Raw genomic sequence first — 17,296 nt, forward strand, 5'->3', positions numbered from 1 at the left:
TAATCTTGACATTATATTCAGGCTGCTCTGCTGCAGCCGGGGATAACCCATGTGCCTGGAGAGCCTATCCAAAGGGAAAATCTCCTCACTGGAAGCCATAATGGCTGAAGACTAATAATACAAAAAGCATCAGCGCTCGGGGCTGCTCTCTATACAGGACAGGCCCTGAGCGCACAGTCCACGAATGCCCAGGGAGACTTCTACAGCCGTGAAAGAGCAACCTGAGGAGCGGTTCCCTGCGTGCCCTGAGCATCCAGGAGCCAGGGCTGGGCAAGCAGGGATGGGGAAGGACAGACAGCTGCCGGCCAGGTCTCGGGTCAGCCCTCACGCCACAGCAGCACGTTCACATGGGGTAGTTGAGAACAACATCTTGCTTGGCCAGCTCCAGCAACATGGGGTCGTCGAAGAACTTGCTGATGCTCACATCCTCGCTCAAGCCCTGCAGGGTAACCGCAAAACCAGAGGTTATTCCTCTGGTAGCCAGCACTCATACAGCCATTGTGGCAGAGATCCCACAGAAGCACCCTGGTATCCCTCAGTAAGATAAATTTTCAGGCTCCAGAGGAGGCAGGAGAATTTGCAAGGGATCAGGCATTGCTCAGCAGCTTAAAGACATCTAATAGTCTCTCAGGAAGCTGCAAATGCGTGGCTGCTGCTGCTGTTTAGCATATATATCATCTCACTGCCCTCCCAAAGTGGAGTGTGATTCCCTCTGCTCCCCTATGTGGTCCTAGATGTGCCTCCAACGCCTCAGTCCAGCTCACTAAACCAGCACAGAATTTTTTTTTTTTTTCAGGACAAATGGACTACTTCAGGCCACCGAGGGCTCAGATGGGCACTGGGGAGGGAGCAGGGCTCAGCGGATGCTGCAGGACCCTGCTTTTGGCTGGAGTCGCTGCCAGATGAGTCACTCACGGGACTATCACAGGCACCAACCAGCAGCGTGAGGGATCAAGAGTGAGGGAAGACCCGAGGCACAAAGGACCAGTCCACCCTGGGAAGAGAGAGGGGACGTGGCATGCCCATGGGACAACACTGCAACAGCTCAGCTGCTGGTACAGATGGACAGAGGGACGCTATAGGGACTGCTCCCAGACATACCTTCCTACGCCTGGTCTTGATCATGAACTCTCTGGCCAGATGTGGGGCTGGTTGGGGCTCCAGAGGTCGGATAACGATGCTCTTGTCCAAGGGGTCACCAGGCACAATCTGAAACACAGGGCCAGGACATGACAGTGATGCTGGGGGCTGGTTCAGCCTCCTGGAGAGCCTGAACTGCAACAGGAAACACCCCTGGGCCCTGCAGACACCCCCAGCCTTGGTGTGACAGCCCCAACACCCCATCTGTTCTCCTGGCACAGAAAAACTGTCACATCCCTACTGGTGATCATTCCTGCAAGAAGTCCCTAATAGTGTTGCAAACCCAAGCCAAGAACACGTCCCACCTTCCCCACTTGCCGGTGTACCCTAAGACCTCTAAAAACCTGCTAACCAGAAAAACCCACGTGGGTCCCAGTCAGTGCAACCCTCTCTAGAAATCAGGCACACGTATTCTTTTCAGAGTCAAGCCTCAGGCTTGTACATCTTGGCATTTAAGTCAGCTCTTGGTGCTCAGTTGCTGCTGTTGCTGCTCCTACCTGGCTGCGGCACAAGTAGCTGTGCACTTTGCAGGCTCACAGGGGTAGCTCCCACGAGACTTGATTTGCCCCAGACGGGTAAGTAGCAGGAGGACAGTATTTTGTCCCAAACCCTGTTTCCCATAGGTTTAAAAAGCTTCCTCTGAGAGGCAAAGCTGAAGTGTGGCAATCCATGTCTTACAGCAGGCCAATGAGTCCGAGCCCTGCTCCAAGCCCTCTGCTCCCCAAGCTGCAGGGCACCGAGCGCACCAGAACAGCTCCCCTTCTCCCTGATGAGGGTGCCCTCTCTCCAAGCAGTAAAGAACCATTACGCTCAGCAAGCAGCAGCACGCAGCGCTTCCTCGCTAGGGCAAAGGGTGATATGACTTGGAACAAAGCCGATGGCTTCTGGCAGACACTTAACAGCTAGCGTACAAAGCCTCCCCAACTCAAGATCCTTTGAAGATGTTCTACAGAGCTGTCCAGCTCTGTGTGAGCCCTACTGAGAGCCGCTACCTGGTGCCCGACCCTACCGTGCCCTTCTTCCCAGTCTCGCCAGGGCATGGACTTACCTGCCAGTGGTGGAAGACAGAGAGCGAGAAGGCTTGTCCCTGCGTGTGGGTCCTCAAGTCTGTCTCAAACCCAAATGAATCAATGGCTGGGATGAAGGCTTTGATGGTGTAGAGAGGGGAGCCTGGGATTGGAGCATCTTGCGTCACATGGCCTCTGCCAACACATCAGAACATTAGTCTTCCTATGTGTCATGGAATCACAGAACGGTTTGGGTTGGAAGGGACCTTAGAGATCATCTAGTCCAAGCCCCCTGCCATGGGCAGGGACACCTTCCGCCAGATGAGGTTGCTCAAAGCCCCATCCAACACGGCCTTGAACGCTTCCAGGGATGGGGCACCCACAGCTGCTCTGGGCAACTTGTTCCAATGTCTCATCACCATCACAGTAAAATGTTCCTCATGTCCAATCTAAACCTGCCCTGTCAGTTTAAAACTGTTACACCTCATCCTGTCACTACACTCCCTGATAAAAAGTCCCTCCCCATCTTTCTTATTAGCCCCTTTTATATACTGAAAGGCCACAAGAGGGTCTCCCCAGCGCCTTCTTCTCTTCTTGAGGCTGAACAACCCTGACTCTCACAGCCCGTCCTCGCATGGGAGGGACTCCAGCCTGGAGATCATCTTCACAGCCCTCTTTGGACCTGCTTGAGCAGGTCCGTGTCTGTCTTATGCTGGGGCCCCCAGAGTTGAACACAGTACTCCAGGTGGGGTCTCATATCCCTTTATATATTCTCCTGACACTCAGGAAGAGCCAGTTACAAGGCAAAGGCTGCGTGTAATCCTGGACATCCCCTCCCCACACAGCAGAGGGGCTGGGAGCAGCCAAGGAAGCTTTCAGCTGCCACTTCACACAGATTTCACCCCCTCCCCTGGCTTTACAAGCAGTGCTAGGACTGCGAATGTCTCTAGCGACCCAGACCCCAAGCGAGCAGTTGCTGCTTTGCGACACTAAGGTGATGGCAGCTGGTCAGAGCAGCTCACCTCCGCCTGGCCAGGACCGTGTACACTGCAGACACGCAGTCGGCAGGAGCCTGCACCTCCACGAAGTAGTAGGGCTCCATCAGGCGAGGGGTGGCCTGTGGGGAGAAAGGGACACAAGCCACTGAGCCTCCAGCAGCGCCAACAGAATTTGGTTCAAGTAAGAGTCAGGGACTGGCATACCCCAGTCAAACACAGTGCCTGACTGGGGATGAAAAGGTTTCTGCTGCCCCATGGCTGCCCAAACCAACGTCAAACACTGAAAGGAGCTTTTCTCCTTCTGGCCATGAGTCATATGCTTCCCTCTCCCCCACACTCACCCTTCCTAGCAAGGCAAACAGTAGCAAAAAGGGGAAAGAGAGCAGACACACACAAGTTTCCAGCCAGACTGGAACGTGACTGCTTGTAAAACCCATCTGCCAGCCCACAAGGGCGCTGAAAACATTAATGGATGAGTGAGTCAGTTTAAACCAACATCCTTGGGGCAGATACTGCAGCACACGTGCAACCTGCACTCCTCCCCCAGCCCACAGGAGCTGGGGCAGTGCAAGGCTCAGTCTTTGTCACGCACAGTGTAGTCCTCACCATCAGAAAAGCGGAATACACCACTCTCCGGGCCGTTGGGATGATCTGTCCTCCACCCCGGTGCAAGGGCTCCTGAGCAATCACTGCATCCAGGATCTTAAACTTCACGTTGCGGATCACTAAGGGCGGGCAGAAATGACAGCAAGTGACTCGAGGGGGATGTTCTCTGCCCTACCAGCACCAACCGTGCATCCCCAGAGACCCTGTGTGCATAGTAAAGACCCAGGCAACGACCTAGAGCCACCAGAAGTTCTAAATTTAATTCCACCAGGGAAGACATCACCGTGTCCTAAACCTGCATCTCCAAGACAGACAGTTCAGCGGCCTATCTTGCAGGGTGCTCAGTGATCTGTACCTGAACTACATGAGGAGCAGAGCCAAGGTCCGGGGAAGCCAGCTTGCCAGCAAACAGGCCCTACTTTGTAGACAAGCAAGTGCTGGTGCCTGGGTGGCATCTGCAGCCGGGAAAAAGGGGGAGGTTCTGTTATCTCTCTTGTCACCCACCCCCAGAGCTGTCACCACAAAAAGGGAACTGGCTCCTGAGGGTCTGCACTAAAATCACTTGAATGGCTGGTGATGGAATAATTTAATTGATCTTGTTAGCTCCACTTCTCCACAGGTCCTACTTACGTTCATCACAGAGAGGCCCTTCCCTGGTCCCCCACTGAAATCCTTGCACAATGCTGTCCTTCACAGAGCCCAGCAGCGACTTGTCCACCTACAGACAGACAGACTGCTTCAGAGACCTACTCTGCATCACAAGGCAGTAACAGACAGACCCCAGTATTTAAAAGCCCGTTCCTAGAAGAGCAGCGATGTGCCCCAATACCTCCAATGTTCATCCCTCCCTCTTACAGCTCAGGAGCATCAGCTTCAGAGTTTGGCATCTACAGCTATAAATTAAGAGAGTCCATATTTTGGTAATTCTAAGAGGCAGGCCAATTATTTGACAATTTTGAGGACATTGGCCCAAATAGCAGTGCCTGAGAAGTAACAGGCGATTTGCTAGCCAGGTCTGGAGTCTGGTTGAGAAAGTACAGCAGATCTGACATCTGGCAAACCAACAAGCACTGCAACAGCATTAGGACCTTGCTGCAGGTCCTGGAAAGAGCGGTCACCTTTTGGCACCACAGGACAAACGTCTCGCTGAAACAACCCCCCGCTTGTGTTTCTCACCTCTGAGGGCAGCGTATCATCTACGAGGATGTTTGGGCCAGTGGCGTCTGGCCCAAAGGCCCAGATGGAACGGGCAGCCAGCAAATCCCAGTCATACTTAGTCTGGAAGAATTCACCTAGCTTCTTTCTGAAAGAAGAAGGGAAGAAACTTTAGGAAACAAGTATCCAACCTGCACTCACAACATATTTACGTCCCTGTTTCCTTCAGGCATAAAATGGTCTCAGCTTTTTATCTGGGGCAACTCATTTGCTGGGGCAGGGATGCTCATGGACTAGCTGGTAGCAATACTGAACCCAGGAACCCTGCCTAGAGGCTACTGGCTGATACTGTGCACCTTGCAGATCCCACCATTCCCGTTTATCTCCAATTATTTGATTCTAGGTGGATTCCTGCTCTCCCCAGATTAATCATACCTATTCCACGTTATCTGGACCACTTCATTTTCAATGTCCTCTGCGAGTCCCTTCTCCAGAGGCTCAGCAATCATCGTGATCTTGTTCCTGAGAAGAGAGACAGTTGCAATTAGTCTGCAGAACGATGGAAATGGGAGTAATTGGCAGGACCTCAGGGACTGTGCACTGCCTCGAATACAACTAGGGAGAAGAAGCCATCCGTGTCCTTTGCTGTTATTGTCTTGCTTGTAAAGACAGCCCCGGCGCTTAACAACTGCTCTCCAAAGTCTGCTCATCTCCAGAAGCAGATTGCTGAGGGACAGCATGGCTCCATCCCTCCTGCCAGATGTCCAGCCCTAGTCCAGGCTGCAGAAGGCAGCCCATGGGCCAGGCAATATGCTTCTATCAGAGCCAGCACTCACCGTGTCTGACACACAGGATGTCGCCTTGGAGAACCTCACCAATGCAAGTAACCACAGCGGGTCACTCCACACACCCACATATCTAAGCCTAGAACTTTTCTGTTCCCAAAAATAAAGTTGCCAACCATGGAGAGAGCATATCAGAATAAAAGAGGGCAAGAAGAACCAGAAACCACAGGGGAACAAAGGAAAGCGATCTTCAGCAGATGACAGATCATGATTTCCCTGAGAATTCAGGCATTAAAGTGTCCTGTGCTCCCAGATTTCATCCCGGTTATTCAGCCTATGTCCCCTCCCAGGTCTCTGTCTTTCAAACATGTGTATCTCACAATGCATTGCTGGAGGAAGAAGACAAGGCCAGGCTGTAAGACTAGAGTGCATCAGCAGGAAGGAAAAAATCTGTTTCAAGATTAAGAATTAATAAGAGAAGACAAAGCTCTTGCTCATGAATTATTTGTGGAGTTACTGAAGGTAGCACCGGGCTCTTTGGCACCTGCTCTAGGATCCCAATACATCTCCTGGGCTCGGAAATGCCACAAAACTGCTGAGAAGGTGGGAAATTTGGCTAAAAGAGGAGGATGTGGATCTGTCTTTACTCCCCCCATTCTGAGAGTTCCTACAAAGCACAGAAGCATCCCTGGGACTCAAGCGTGATACTGAGGAGTTCAGCAGAGCTGCTGTGAGGGCAGACTGCCAGCTCAGGCATGCGCCACTTGTCTGGACAACAGCCACAAGAACTGACCCCTTGGAGGGGACGAAGCCTAGTCCCCAGCAAACCCCTCCATCTGCCTGTCCCCAATGCCCAGCTTGCCCATGGGCTCTTACTTCTTGTTGGGTGTCTCAGCAAAGCACTTTAGGGAGGACGTTTCCACCACTGTCTCGCAGAATGTCACAACTGGATCGGCGACCTGGCACAACAACAACAGGTTTGTACGGTTTCCAAGTACTTTTTCTGCTGTTAAAGACACTGTTCGAAACCGTTGAACACCTACATGAAAAAACTGATTCATCTGCCAGTTTTAATCAGCCTTGAGTAAGAACCACTGAGGCCTGCACAGGCAGCGTTACTAATGCCTTCCTTCAAACAAGACAGGAACATTTAAATGTAATTCCAGGTATGAAAAATTCTGCTCAGTTTATTTATTTGATGCTAGCCAGGCAACGGCTGAAGTACAGGAAAAGGCTGCAACATGGTCACACAAGCCTCTCCAAGCTGATTTTCAGGCCCTCAATCACAATGGTGTGACACAGGCTGTAAAAGTTACTTTTGCATCCTAACAGCCCTTTTTTCCTTTTAAAAGGACCTGACAAAACCCATCCTGTACATTCAGTTAGGTTTGTTTTTCCATTCTTCTGAGATAGGGGGACAAAACCCCTTTCCCAGCTGGGAAAATCCCTCCCATTTCCTCACCTTGATATCAATCTCTGAATACATCTTCCGTAGATCATGCATCACACAATCCAGATAGAGCTCCCCCGTCCCCAGGATCACATGCTCCCCAGACTCTTCCACCTGAAAAGTAAGAGAGGGGTTCAACTGACAGCGTTGCCGTTCACAGGCCCTTGCCTTCCAGGCTCCTACACAATTATTTGCTTTAAATAAATTGGTTAGGATCAGAGCACCCCAAGGATAGCTCCCACAGCCTTTCCTAGCAGAAAGTGTTGATGCGCTCTGCAGAAAGCTGCTTCCCTGGAACAGCAAGGCATGTGTTTTTGCGCTGGATTTACAGTTTTCTGCTGTTTCCGTGTGATTTATGAGATCAAGTGCAACAGCATCAGAAAACATACACCAAAACAACCTTCAGTTAAAAATTTTTGAACATCAGCCTACAAGATAGGCCAGAGCACGAGCTGAGAACAGCCATACATACACCAGAAATACCTTGGTAGTAAGCGAGGGGTAACTCTTGTTGACTTTGCGGAGACCATCTAACATTTTGGGGAGCTCTGAGGGGTTGACCGGCTCTACAGCGATTTTGATGACAGATGTGGTGTTGAACTTCAAAGGACGGAAGATCTGAGCCTGAAACCAGATAAGGACAAAGAGATGAAATCCTGCACCATTAAATGGCCACTTGAGTTAGACACAGCATCTGAAGCTGTTCTGTTTCTCTTAGGGGCTCTTGTGGCCCGGCACCTTGGCAGAGCAGGTTTCTTTAACCTCACCACTGGAGCTTTTGGGATGCACTCCACCACCTTGACTGAGCGATACCAGCTATGCACAGTACCTCCTCATTTCCCCGAGGCTCTGTGACGGTTGCAGTCTTCACTATGGGCTGGTCTACTCCTTCTATCAGCACCCAGTTGCCAGCAGGAACCCGGTTTACCTCAATGTGATACCTAAAAGGCAGGAGAGCATCACTGCGGTGCTCGCTACTGCCAGCCGCAGGCCCCTCGCAGCGCTGTCCTCCCTGTCCCGGGCAGCAATGACTCCAAGTGACTCCTCTCCCAAAGGAGCATGTTACCATACCTCGCAACCGAGATCCAGAGGCGCCCGACAGTGCAGATCTGGGAATCCTCCTCATCTTCCAGGGTATAGTTCTCTCCAAGGACCTTCACAGGCTGCCCAGCATGGATGGTACCACTGAGCACTCTGCCAAAGGCGTGGAACTGAACACCGTCATCTGTGCTGTACATTTTTGTCGTGTGACACATCAACGGACCCTTTTCAGGAAAGAGAGACAGAGAGAGAAATAAGCCTCTTTCAAAATAAAGTCAAGAAACAGACACAGACCTGGTAAGGCTCATGGATACATAGGGATTAATGGGCTGAAACTTAGAAATGCTTCTTTTGACTGCCAAGTCCTTAATTTCCTTGCACTAGAAGCCTTACATCTCCTTGCCCTGTAGGGAGACATCTGGAACGACTACGGTGGACCTTTCTGGAGCAATCCTCCCTCCTCTTGTGGACCAGTAAATACCAGCCAGGACAAGGCCACGAGAAGAAACGTCATCTGCTACCCAGCAAACCAGCTCAGGGCAGAGCACCCGAGCCTCCACAGATCACAGCTCTCAGTCCCATAAGGTCGCTCCACAACTGCTGATCCGGTAACAGTCACCACTGTACGGTTTTGTGTGGGTAATCACAACTCATTAAAACAAGCGATTCATTTTCTCTCCAGACATTAGAGCAAAAGTCACGGGCAAATTCCTCACTAGCTGCTGGCTGGCGTTGGTGGCTCTAGACAACTCTGAATGACAGCTCAGTACAAGCTGTTTGAGGAGGAAGGTTTTTGCAAGGCTTTGATAGGAAAGGTGCTGACTAACTAATGTAGGGTTATTTTTATCAGTATAGTTCAGATCAGTTTTCTCAGAGTTTGGAGAGAGAATCAAACTTCAAGGGAAAGGGACAAAAAGACAGCAAAAGGACACAAAATCACCCTGCAGTTCCCATGTGCCCTGAAGTCCTAACCTAGTCCTGTTCTTCTCTGAACACTGTCAAACAATTCTTTCTCTCAAGGGCTGCCCTGGCAGGCAGCTAAAGTTTCTCAGAGTGAAGAGATTTGTTTCAGTATCGGATGAGAGGTTTCAAAACGCTGGAAGTCAAATCTGTGCAGATGGCTGTCTAGGAGGCAGCTGCCCTGTCAAGGCAGTGAAAGGAGGGCATATTTGCCACGCTTTTGGACACTCAGAGCAAAGCAGAAGAGTTTCCTTACATCCGGGTCGCATTCACTCATGGCCTCCCCTAGGTCAGAGTCGACACCGCCAGTGTAGGTATGCTCGATTTTCGTCTTGGCTCCAACTTTTGGGGAGGGGATATGCTGCACACACATGTCCACAAAGCCTGGAAAAGTAATATTTCATGAGAACATGATTAAGCAGCATGGAGTCCATTTCTTTCCTCTAATAAACACAAGGCAAAGCCATTCTGACTGCAGTGCACCCACAGCAACGGGGAAGATGGGAGCAGCGTCTCAAGCTGTCCTTGGGGAAAAATGGCTTAATATTTTATATTTGGAAAGCTGAGAAGGAATCTGTGCAAGCGAGCACTCCATGGCTGTAATACAGCCCTTACCTCTGCTGATGTGAGGCTAGGGTATTGGGAAGATTGTGGAGGGGAAGACAAACAGCATTTACCTGTGAACTCCCCAAAGAACTTCTTGCAGACAAGCCGCAGGAGGGGCCGAATGTTCAGTTTCAACTCCTCTTTGGTCAGGTGAATGCCAAGCTCATCCAGAGTCCTGGGCAGGGTCGTATCCACATCCCCCACCACCTGCAAGACAAAAAGCACCACTCTCTGCTTTGCTGCAGGGGTCCACGCCAATAACTCCCAGGTACAGCCTCACACACTGGCCACCACCCTCAGGGCTCTGGACCTGCTCTGGATTAGAGCTCACACAAGAACTGGATGGCTGGTTTAAGTTAACACTTGGCTGATATTAGAGCATACAGAAAGAGCAAATGCAGTTCTATTAACTGCAAATATAGGGCTATATTTGCAAGGAGCAGCTGTTTCAGAGTTGCTCACCACTGCTCTGCACCCCCAAACCCAGCAGTCTGTGAAGATGCCACTGTGTAACAGGGCAGGAGAGACCCACACGCACCAGACACCCACCACCCAGTGTTCAGCCTTGGCTCCCCCTACCTGGAACTGTGGGAAGGAGAATGAACCATGACATACCTGAGCCAGGATCTTGTACAGGGGCTCCAGAATGAACTCCACAAAACTGCGCTGAGAACTGCTCGTTGGGGCCTTTTTAGTGAACTTGCGGCTGTTGGGGGACAAAAGGAGACATGAGGCGGCAGCACTCTGCAGCCTGCAAGCAGCCCTGCTGCAAACATAGCCTCTGCTTTTCCCAGGTTATGTTCTCCCTCCCAGTCTCCCCAGAAGCAGTCACGGACATGGGAGTCCTGCTTGCTCCAAACAAAGGCCAGAAAAGGCTCTCCGCTCCCACTTACGGGATTCAGGACCACGTGGATTCACAGGACTGACTCAACCCTTCCCAGATACTACTCCATCACAGGACCATAGTACAACTCAGGTTGGAAGAGACCTTGGGTGGTCATCTAGCCCACATTTTACAGGTAAAAAGCCATCAAATAAACTAACAGACATTTAAACAGGCTTCTTACGTCTTTGGGTTGAAGTAGATGTCACCCCAGAGCCGCTTTGCAAACTCCTGATAATTGATATCTCCTAAAGGGAAAAAACAAATTACAAAAGTCTCTCAGATATCACTGTATTTCTCTCATCTTGGAAATCTTTTATTTTGGCTTTTAAAATAACCCTGAGGATTCAATTTATTGGACCGATGCTGGTGAGTGACGCTTGGTCCCAATTCTGAATAAACAACTAAGTCCTCAGCTGGGGAGACCAGGCAGAGAGGCGGGCAGGACACAGTCCACTGCAGATGACAGCAGCAGCCCAGGTACACCGTGGGTTGGCACACTTGCTTCTCAGGAACATTTCAACTCTCTCAATTACACACAAGGTTAGAGCTGAGAAGACCTGGCCTGCCAGACGCCACGCTGCAGGAACCCAGTTACATCTGCTTCATTTTCCAAACGTTAACGCTGCAGCCTGACGCCGTAGTGCCAAGGTGCTGGAATGGCTTATACCCTACCTGCCCCGCAGGCTTATCACAAGCATTTTCTGCCTTGCAGAACATCTCCAGGTTCTTTCCTCTTTTTCAGCTGATGCACTAAGCGCAGAGCCAAATACCCAAGTGCTGAAGGAAGTGTAATGCTTGGCTGTCACGGTGAATTTACAAATAATAAGACAGCAGTGATAATTTACAGCAGTTTCCAAACAAGCTTTTGCTGTGGGCAGATGTGCAAGCATAAGAAATTTCACGGTGGCTGCGGTTTTGACAGTTAAACTACTACAACTCATGTTTTTTGAAGTGTAGTGGCTGCACATAAAATCCCTGGTGGCCACAACTGAATATTACTGACTTCAAGTACCTGTTCGGCTCATGTCTGCCCCACACGGATGGCATCTCCTACCGACTGTGCCTGCATCTTTATCAGTCCCCCAAAGAAGGGGTATCATCCTCGCAGGCATTGAGTTAATGCTGTGACGCCCACGGAACTCATTTATTTCTCCAAACTCACGAGGACACATGATAGTCCTGACACATCAGTCCCTGACCTCTACAACTTCATCTTCCCTCAGGCTAACTTCTTTGCAAGAGCTAGGCCAGCTGCTTTACAGCATCCTTCTTCCCCTGCTCACAGCTCCTACAGATCACCCCGAATTCCCCAGAGTAAGACTTCAAAAGTCTTGGCTGTACAGCTGGCTAATGCAAGCAAAAGGCCCACTTTTACAAGTGGCAGATTGCCTTGAGTGGGCACCTGGGGAACAGAAAATTAAATCAAAGCCAGAAAAAGACAGTTTCTTAAAAAAGAAAGAGGGCAAGAGTGCAAAACCTTGTGGGCCAAGCTTGTGCCCGGCTGCAGCTGAGTCTCAGACTCTGGAGGCTTTTGTGAAAAGGCAGGCAGAACTTAACTGCTTCGCTTCTGAGCTGCTCTGATAAGGAGACAAAGCACAACACACACACTTGCCTTCAACTGCCATAGCAGGACTTGTTTTTTCTGCTTAAGGGTATGTATAAAATATTGGCTTCTGACTCAGGAAACATTTATCAAGAGAAACTATCTAGCTAAAAACAAGTTAGAACTGTATTTTTTCTGTCCATCACCCAGGGCTCAGATCTGCAGTAACTCTCAACTCCTAGAAATTCAAGAGCGCACATACTGGCCATATATGTGCAGTGAAAGCCAAAGCCGAATGGCTTAGAAAGCCTCAACAAAATTGGTTAGGAAAAGAGATGTTAAAGTGCACAAGGTTTCTGGATAATCCTCACCATATGTGTCTGCATAAATCTTTGCAAAAGATCCCAGCGTGAAGCAGATGCTGTACTGCGAACTGGAGAAACACACGTTTCCCAGAAGGGGAGACAGAACGAGGTTCTCATCGGTGGAATACATGCTGAGAGGAGACAGTTTTTAGAGAAAAGAGAAAAAAAAAAAAAAAAAATCAGTGCTATGAACCAAGGAAGACACTTAAATCTGCTTCCCACACCAAACAGCAGTATGTGATAGGCAAGGATTCTACACTGCCGAACAGCGTCTTAAAAGGGGCTGCAGCATGCTTGCCATCGGAACTGCAGGGTCAGCAGCATTTTGTGACTATAAATTTCAAAGCATTAGTGTACAAAGAAATATTTAAAGACCTGGAACTAAAACACTACGAGCACAGGTGCTTTGTATATTTTGTCAGGTAGAGTTTTTCTGCCCCTAAAAAAAGGCAAAGTTGGTCAACGAAGCAAGGGAAAAGATAATACAAGGCAAATAGAATTGAATCGAAACAGTTTTAATGAGTTCACAAGCACGCTAGACAGGATAAACTATCCTGCTCTGAGCCGCTTGATGCAAGTAGCAATTGAACAGAGACACACGTAAGCGAGCTCCTGTGCAAGCCTGGTTTGGGGTTACATCAGCTACAGTGCAGACACCCACACAGTGAAGGGACAAATGCTGTTAAGAGCATCACCTGGAGGCAGATGAACCCACAGAAATGATGCATTGCTACTGTGGAAGCTAGAGAAGATGTCCCTCCCCTCTCTGGGCATGGTCTTCCAAGATTTGACCACAGCAATACCAGTCTCTGCTTAGGGGTTGGGACAGCAAGTTCCTATTAGTTTTGCAAAATTTAATATTTAGGAGCTTTGAGACATCTCAGCCTACAATTTGGCATACAGCCTGGACAACCTCAGTGTATCTAAGGCATTTGGGAGCACAAAAGATCCCTGCTCCAGTCATATGTCCGCTTTCCCTACTTTTGAATGGGGGAAAAAGAGCTGAACCCATGAAGCTTGTCAGAATTCACACAGGATTGGACCTTCCTGTATCATTCAATATATTGGATGAGATTAATTTCCAGTGGTTCTTCCTGTCCCATTTTCTATGATTCAACATACCAAGAGACAAACTCATGAGTCTTTAGGCTGCCAAAGAAAAGCACCTGCAATGGAACAGGGACAGCGAGCACTAACGGCACATCATCCCAAACACCCATACCTGATCAGACCATTAACTTCATCTACGATATGTCGGAGTTTGTAATAAGCATCCGTAGGGGGCAATTTCAGCTCCAGGATCAGTCGGTCTATCTTGTTGATGCACACGGTCACTGCGAGCCTTTCCTGCACCGCGTGCTTGATCAGCCTCTCTGTGTTCAGCATCACCTGCAGGCAATAACAAGCAGAAACACCCCTAGAAAAAGCCCTCCACAAAATGCTATCTAGGGCGTGACAGACAAAGCAGCGACCCTTACACACAGGGCTGCAACTCCACAGAAAAACCCAAGCTCAGGCAGCAGCAATCAGCTAATCTTCCTGAAATTTAGAATTCAGTGCTAACCCAACCGAACTCCTTGAATCCTACCCCATGGACATCTCTGATATAAATAACGTGCTCAATTTAGGTATCGTGGGGATGGAGATGCCAACAAGTTAGATAATCAGCCTACAGGACACACGCATTACATGAGCCAGCCCTGAACACAGAAGCCAGAGGCTTGACTCCCTGTTTTGGCTGGAAAATCACTTCCCAAACTGTCCTCCAAAAGCCCTTCACCCCAGAAAGCTGGGCCATCCCAGGCCTTCATGCTAAGCCAGGATCAAAGACTCCATAGGAAGAGATTTTGAAGTTAACCCCTATGAGAACCTGGCACTCACCCCCTCAGCTGCATCAATGAAGAGTACAATGCCGTCCGAAATACGAAGGCCAGCTGTCACCTCGTCAGAAAAATTGACGTGACCTTCAAAAACAGAAAATGGTAGTGAGAACCAGAGTAAGCTCTGACACCAGCAGCACAGAGGGTAGAAAGCCATCCCTCTGGCTCTGCAGCTTGCTCCGGTCACTGGCACCCAGCGAGGCAGAACACAGACGGCTGCCTCCTCAGACAGGGACTGGGAGCAGCTGCCAGAGCTCCGTATAGGGATCTGCTTCAGCTTTAATGCTATTTTTTGAGAATAAACACAACTCATTTAACAGGCACTTTTCCTCACATTTGTTACTGTTTTTCTCACAGTTCTGTGCAAGTACTTCAGGAAAAGGAGGAAGATTACTTCTCAGCAAAGAACAACAGATGCCTCTCCCTCCAGTCTCCTCCTGCGCTCTAACCTCCCTCATCTTGAGCTGTAACTCAACAGATGTGTCCCAAGACCCTGTTTCCCCAAGTTTGGCCTTGGTTTCTTACAACAAGTTGATCCATAATTATGTTCCCCGACAGGAGCTTGTCAGAGGCTCGAGAGAACTTGCCGAGTCTCACTGTGGGGCAACAGCATTTGAGAAAAGCACAGTCCACACCGTGCACAATACCTGGAAAATCCAATTCTATATGTGCTTCTCATATGCTTGAGTGAAACCCACTTTCAGCCCCATCAGCCCTCAGTCAGGCCTGCTCATCAGAAACACAAGCCTCACTAAAAGCCAGCTGCACAGTCGTTAGTGCTGGAAGTGATTTCAGAAGAATGAATTTAGCTAAAGGCTCAGGACTAAGCTGGAATCATCTAGAAAAAACACAAAACAAAACAAGGGTTTTCATCTCTGAAAGAAAGTTTCCCTGGGTTTCATTGCACCTAAGTGACATTTCCAGATAAATCAGTGAGGTTTCAGGGTATAGATTCTTTCTTTGTTTTTCTGAGAGCCAGTGCTACACAATCCCACCGCAATCGAACACAAAAGCTCTTTGAAGGCCCTCGTTAACCACCACTGTACGAGTTTTCACTGCTCTACTCCTGTCAATAGCACTATCCCGAGGACCAAAGGGGTTTATTAATGAGAGAAACCTTGGTTCACACAGTCACGTATCTGCTCCACGCATCAAGCTACCTTTAGCTAAGGGCATCCCAAAACAGGATTTTCAGGATTACACAATCACCTGGAGTGTCGATGATGTTGAAGAGGAAAGACTTTCCTTTGGTGTCTGGCAGAACAATAGTCACTGGTGTGCTCTTGATCCCAACTCCCCTCTGAAAGACAGGAAACCAGGGTTATCAGTTAAAAGAAAGAAAAAAAAAAAAAACCATCACTATATAAAGATGTAGAAGATGACCAAAGAAAAGGAAAGCAGTAAACATCCATCCAGGACATCCTGTTACTCCCTGGGAGGAACAACCTCGGATTGCTGCAGCTCCTCCATCCACACTGGCTCAGACTGGTGAGTCTGAGCTCAGACTGCACAGTCCATGCCTCATTTCGGCTCAGGAAGTGTAACACGCAACACCAGAGACAGAAGATGCGTGTTTTTCTGTGCTTTTGCTCTTCTGCTGCTATCAAGTTATACCTCAAAGCGTAAGATTTGATCACCCAGAGTACAAAGGAGAGCATTAGGATGAAGAGAATGAAAATGCTTCATAGGATTGTTCTGGTCACTACAATACTTAGCAAGTAGGACAAAGATTCCCATTCACGCCCAACCACTTGGAGTCAGAGCACCCAGCTAAGAGCTCCCGTCAAAGGAAACGAGAGAAACAGGGTTATTTTGAAATCAGTTTCTCTCCCCATCCGTCATTGCTGCAAACCCCTTCCACCTCTTTCCCTCAAAGAAAATAGGAGTTACCCATATGCTGGGATAACTCCGGTATAGATTTTCATCGTTACACAGGTTATCATCTCAGATAAATAAAATCATACGTGGAGACGAGGGTTGTAGGAAATGGAAGGAAGTTGAACTAGAGATCTTGCTGAGGTAAACAAGAGGAGCAGATCATCTTATTGATAAAGACAATAATCAAAAAGTGGAAGGCATGAAAAGCTGCTAAATGGAAGAGGAAACTGCCTACAGTAAGTAACTATGAGTAAAGCACGAGACAACTGCATAAAAATCAGTGTTCAACGACACTCACTCACCTCTTGCTCTGTGAACAATATATCAGTGTAGCAAAGCTGCAAAGACAAAACAAAAGGCAGAGTATCACATTTTGGTATAAAATATTAGGTTTGAAGCAGGGCACAGTAACTCTTCCCACATGGTCAAGGCGGCAAGTAAGTGACAGAGGCAGAATTAGGACTGAGCTCTGGCTTTCCAATCCTACTTTCTAATCACTAAACCACATTTTCCCCACATACAGTCGTGCTCCCCCTGAGTATAAGAGCCAACCCATGTTCCCCGGCAGGGATACTTACGTCCTGGTCATAGCGCTTCCGGATTTCTGGGTGTGTCTGTTCTATCAGGCAGTCAACAAAACATGTCTGAAAAATATCAGACCATGAGAGAAAGGAGGTTACAAGCACCATCCCATCCCTCCAGTACAGAGAAAGTTGGGCATGTTATTATTTCCATGTGGCTGAAAGAGAACCTACAAATAACTGCATTAGCAAGAGGAGCAGAAAGAGACTGCTGCTGCAGAGATCGAGGGATCCAGAGCAACGGTAAAAGTAAGCAACACACAGATCATTACTACTACCCGACACACGTTGGATATTCACACTACCTTCCCGTGGTGCAGGTGCCCACACAGAGTCACATTTCGAATTAGCTCCGAGTTGTCCATCAGATCTGCCAGGAAACTGGAGGAACAAAACACAAAAGACTGTTGGAGGC

General features: G+C 48.9%; 1 protein-coding gene across 2 annotated transcripts in view; it reads right to left on the reverse strand.

Moving 5' to 3' along the window:
• Window positions 1-17,296, reverse strand: part of EFTUD2 (elongation factor Tu GTP binding domain containing 2) — a 21,784-nt gene continuing 4,488 nt past the window's right edge. For both annotated transcript variants that reach the window (XM_075117061.1, XM_075117062.1), the window contains exons 5-28: window positions 17,187-17,262; window positions 16,879-16,944; window positions 16,603-16,638; window positions 15,632-15,722; window positions 14,424-14,506; window positions 13,765-13,931; window positions 12,549-12,673; window positions 10,816-10,879; window positions 10,364-10,454; window positions 9,820-9,955; window positions 9,399-9,526; window positions 8,213-8,406; window positions 7,971-8,082; window positions 7,625-7,765; window positions 7,154-7,255; window positions 6,568-6,650; window positions 5,342-5,428; window positions 4,928-5,054; window positions 4,382-4,469; window positions 3,752-3,870; window positions 3,170-3,264; window positions 2,189-2,342; window positions 1,102-1,209; window positions 1-439 (exon numbers count right to left, since the gene is read on the reverse strand). In XM_075117061.1, the coding sequence (XP_074973162.1) occupies window positions 344-439; window positions 1,102-1,209; window positions 2,189-2,342; window positions 3,170-3,264; window positions 3,752-3,870; window positions 4,382-4,469; window positions 4,928-5,054; window positions 5,342-5,428; window positions 6,568-6,650; window positions 7,154-7,255; window positions 7,625-7,765; window positions 7,971-8,082; window positions 8,213-8,406; window positions 9,399-9,526; window positions 9,820-9,955; window positions 10,364-10,454; window positions 10,816-10,879; window positions 12,549-12,673; window positions 13,765-13,931; window positions 14,424-14,506; window positions 15,632-15,722; window positions 16,603-16,638; window positions 16,879-16,944; window positions 17,187-17,262 (2,569 nt within the window). In that variant the 3' untranslated portion in view covers window positions 1-343. The remainder of the gene's footprint in view (window positions 440-1,101; window positions 1,210-2,188; window positions 2,343-3,169; window positions 3,265-3,751; window positions 3,871-4,381; window positions 4,470-4,927; window positions 5,055-5,341; window positions 5,429-6,567; window positions 6,651-7,153; window positions 7,256-7,624; window positions 7,766-7,970; window positions 8,083-8,212; window positions 8,407-9,398; window positions 9,527-9,819; window positions 9,956-10,363; window positions 10,455-10,815; window positions 10,880-12,548; window positions 12,674-13,764; window positions 13,932-14,423; window positions 14,507-15,631; window positions 15,723-16,602; window positions 16,639-16,878; window positions 16,945-17,186; window positions 17,263-17,296) is intronic.

This window comes from Phalacrocorax aristotelis, chromosome 23 (assembly GCF_949628215.1).
Source record: "Phalacrocorax aristotelis chromosome 23, bGulAri2.1, whole genome shotgun sequence".
Lineage (NCBI taxonomy): Eukaryota > Metazoa > Chordata > Aves > Suliformes > Phalacrocoracidae > Phalacrocorax > Phalacrocorax aristotelis.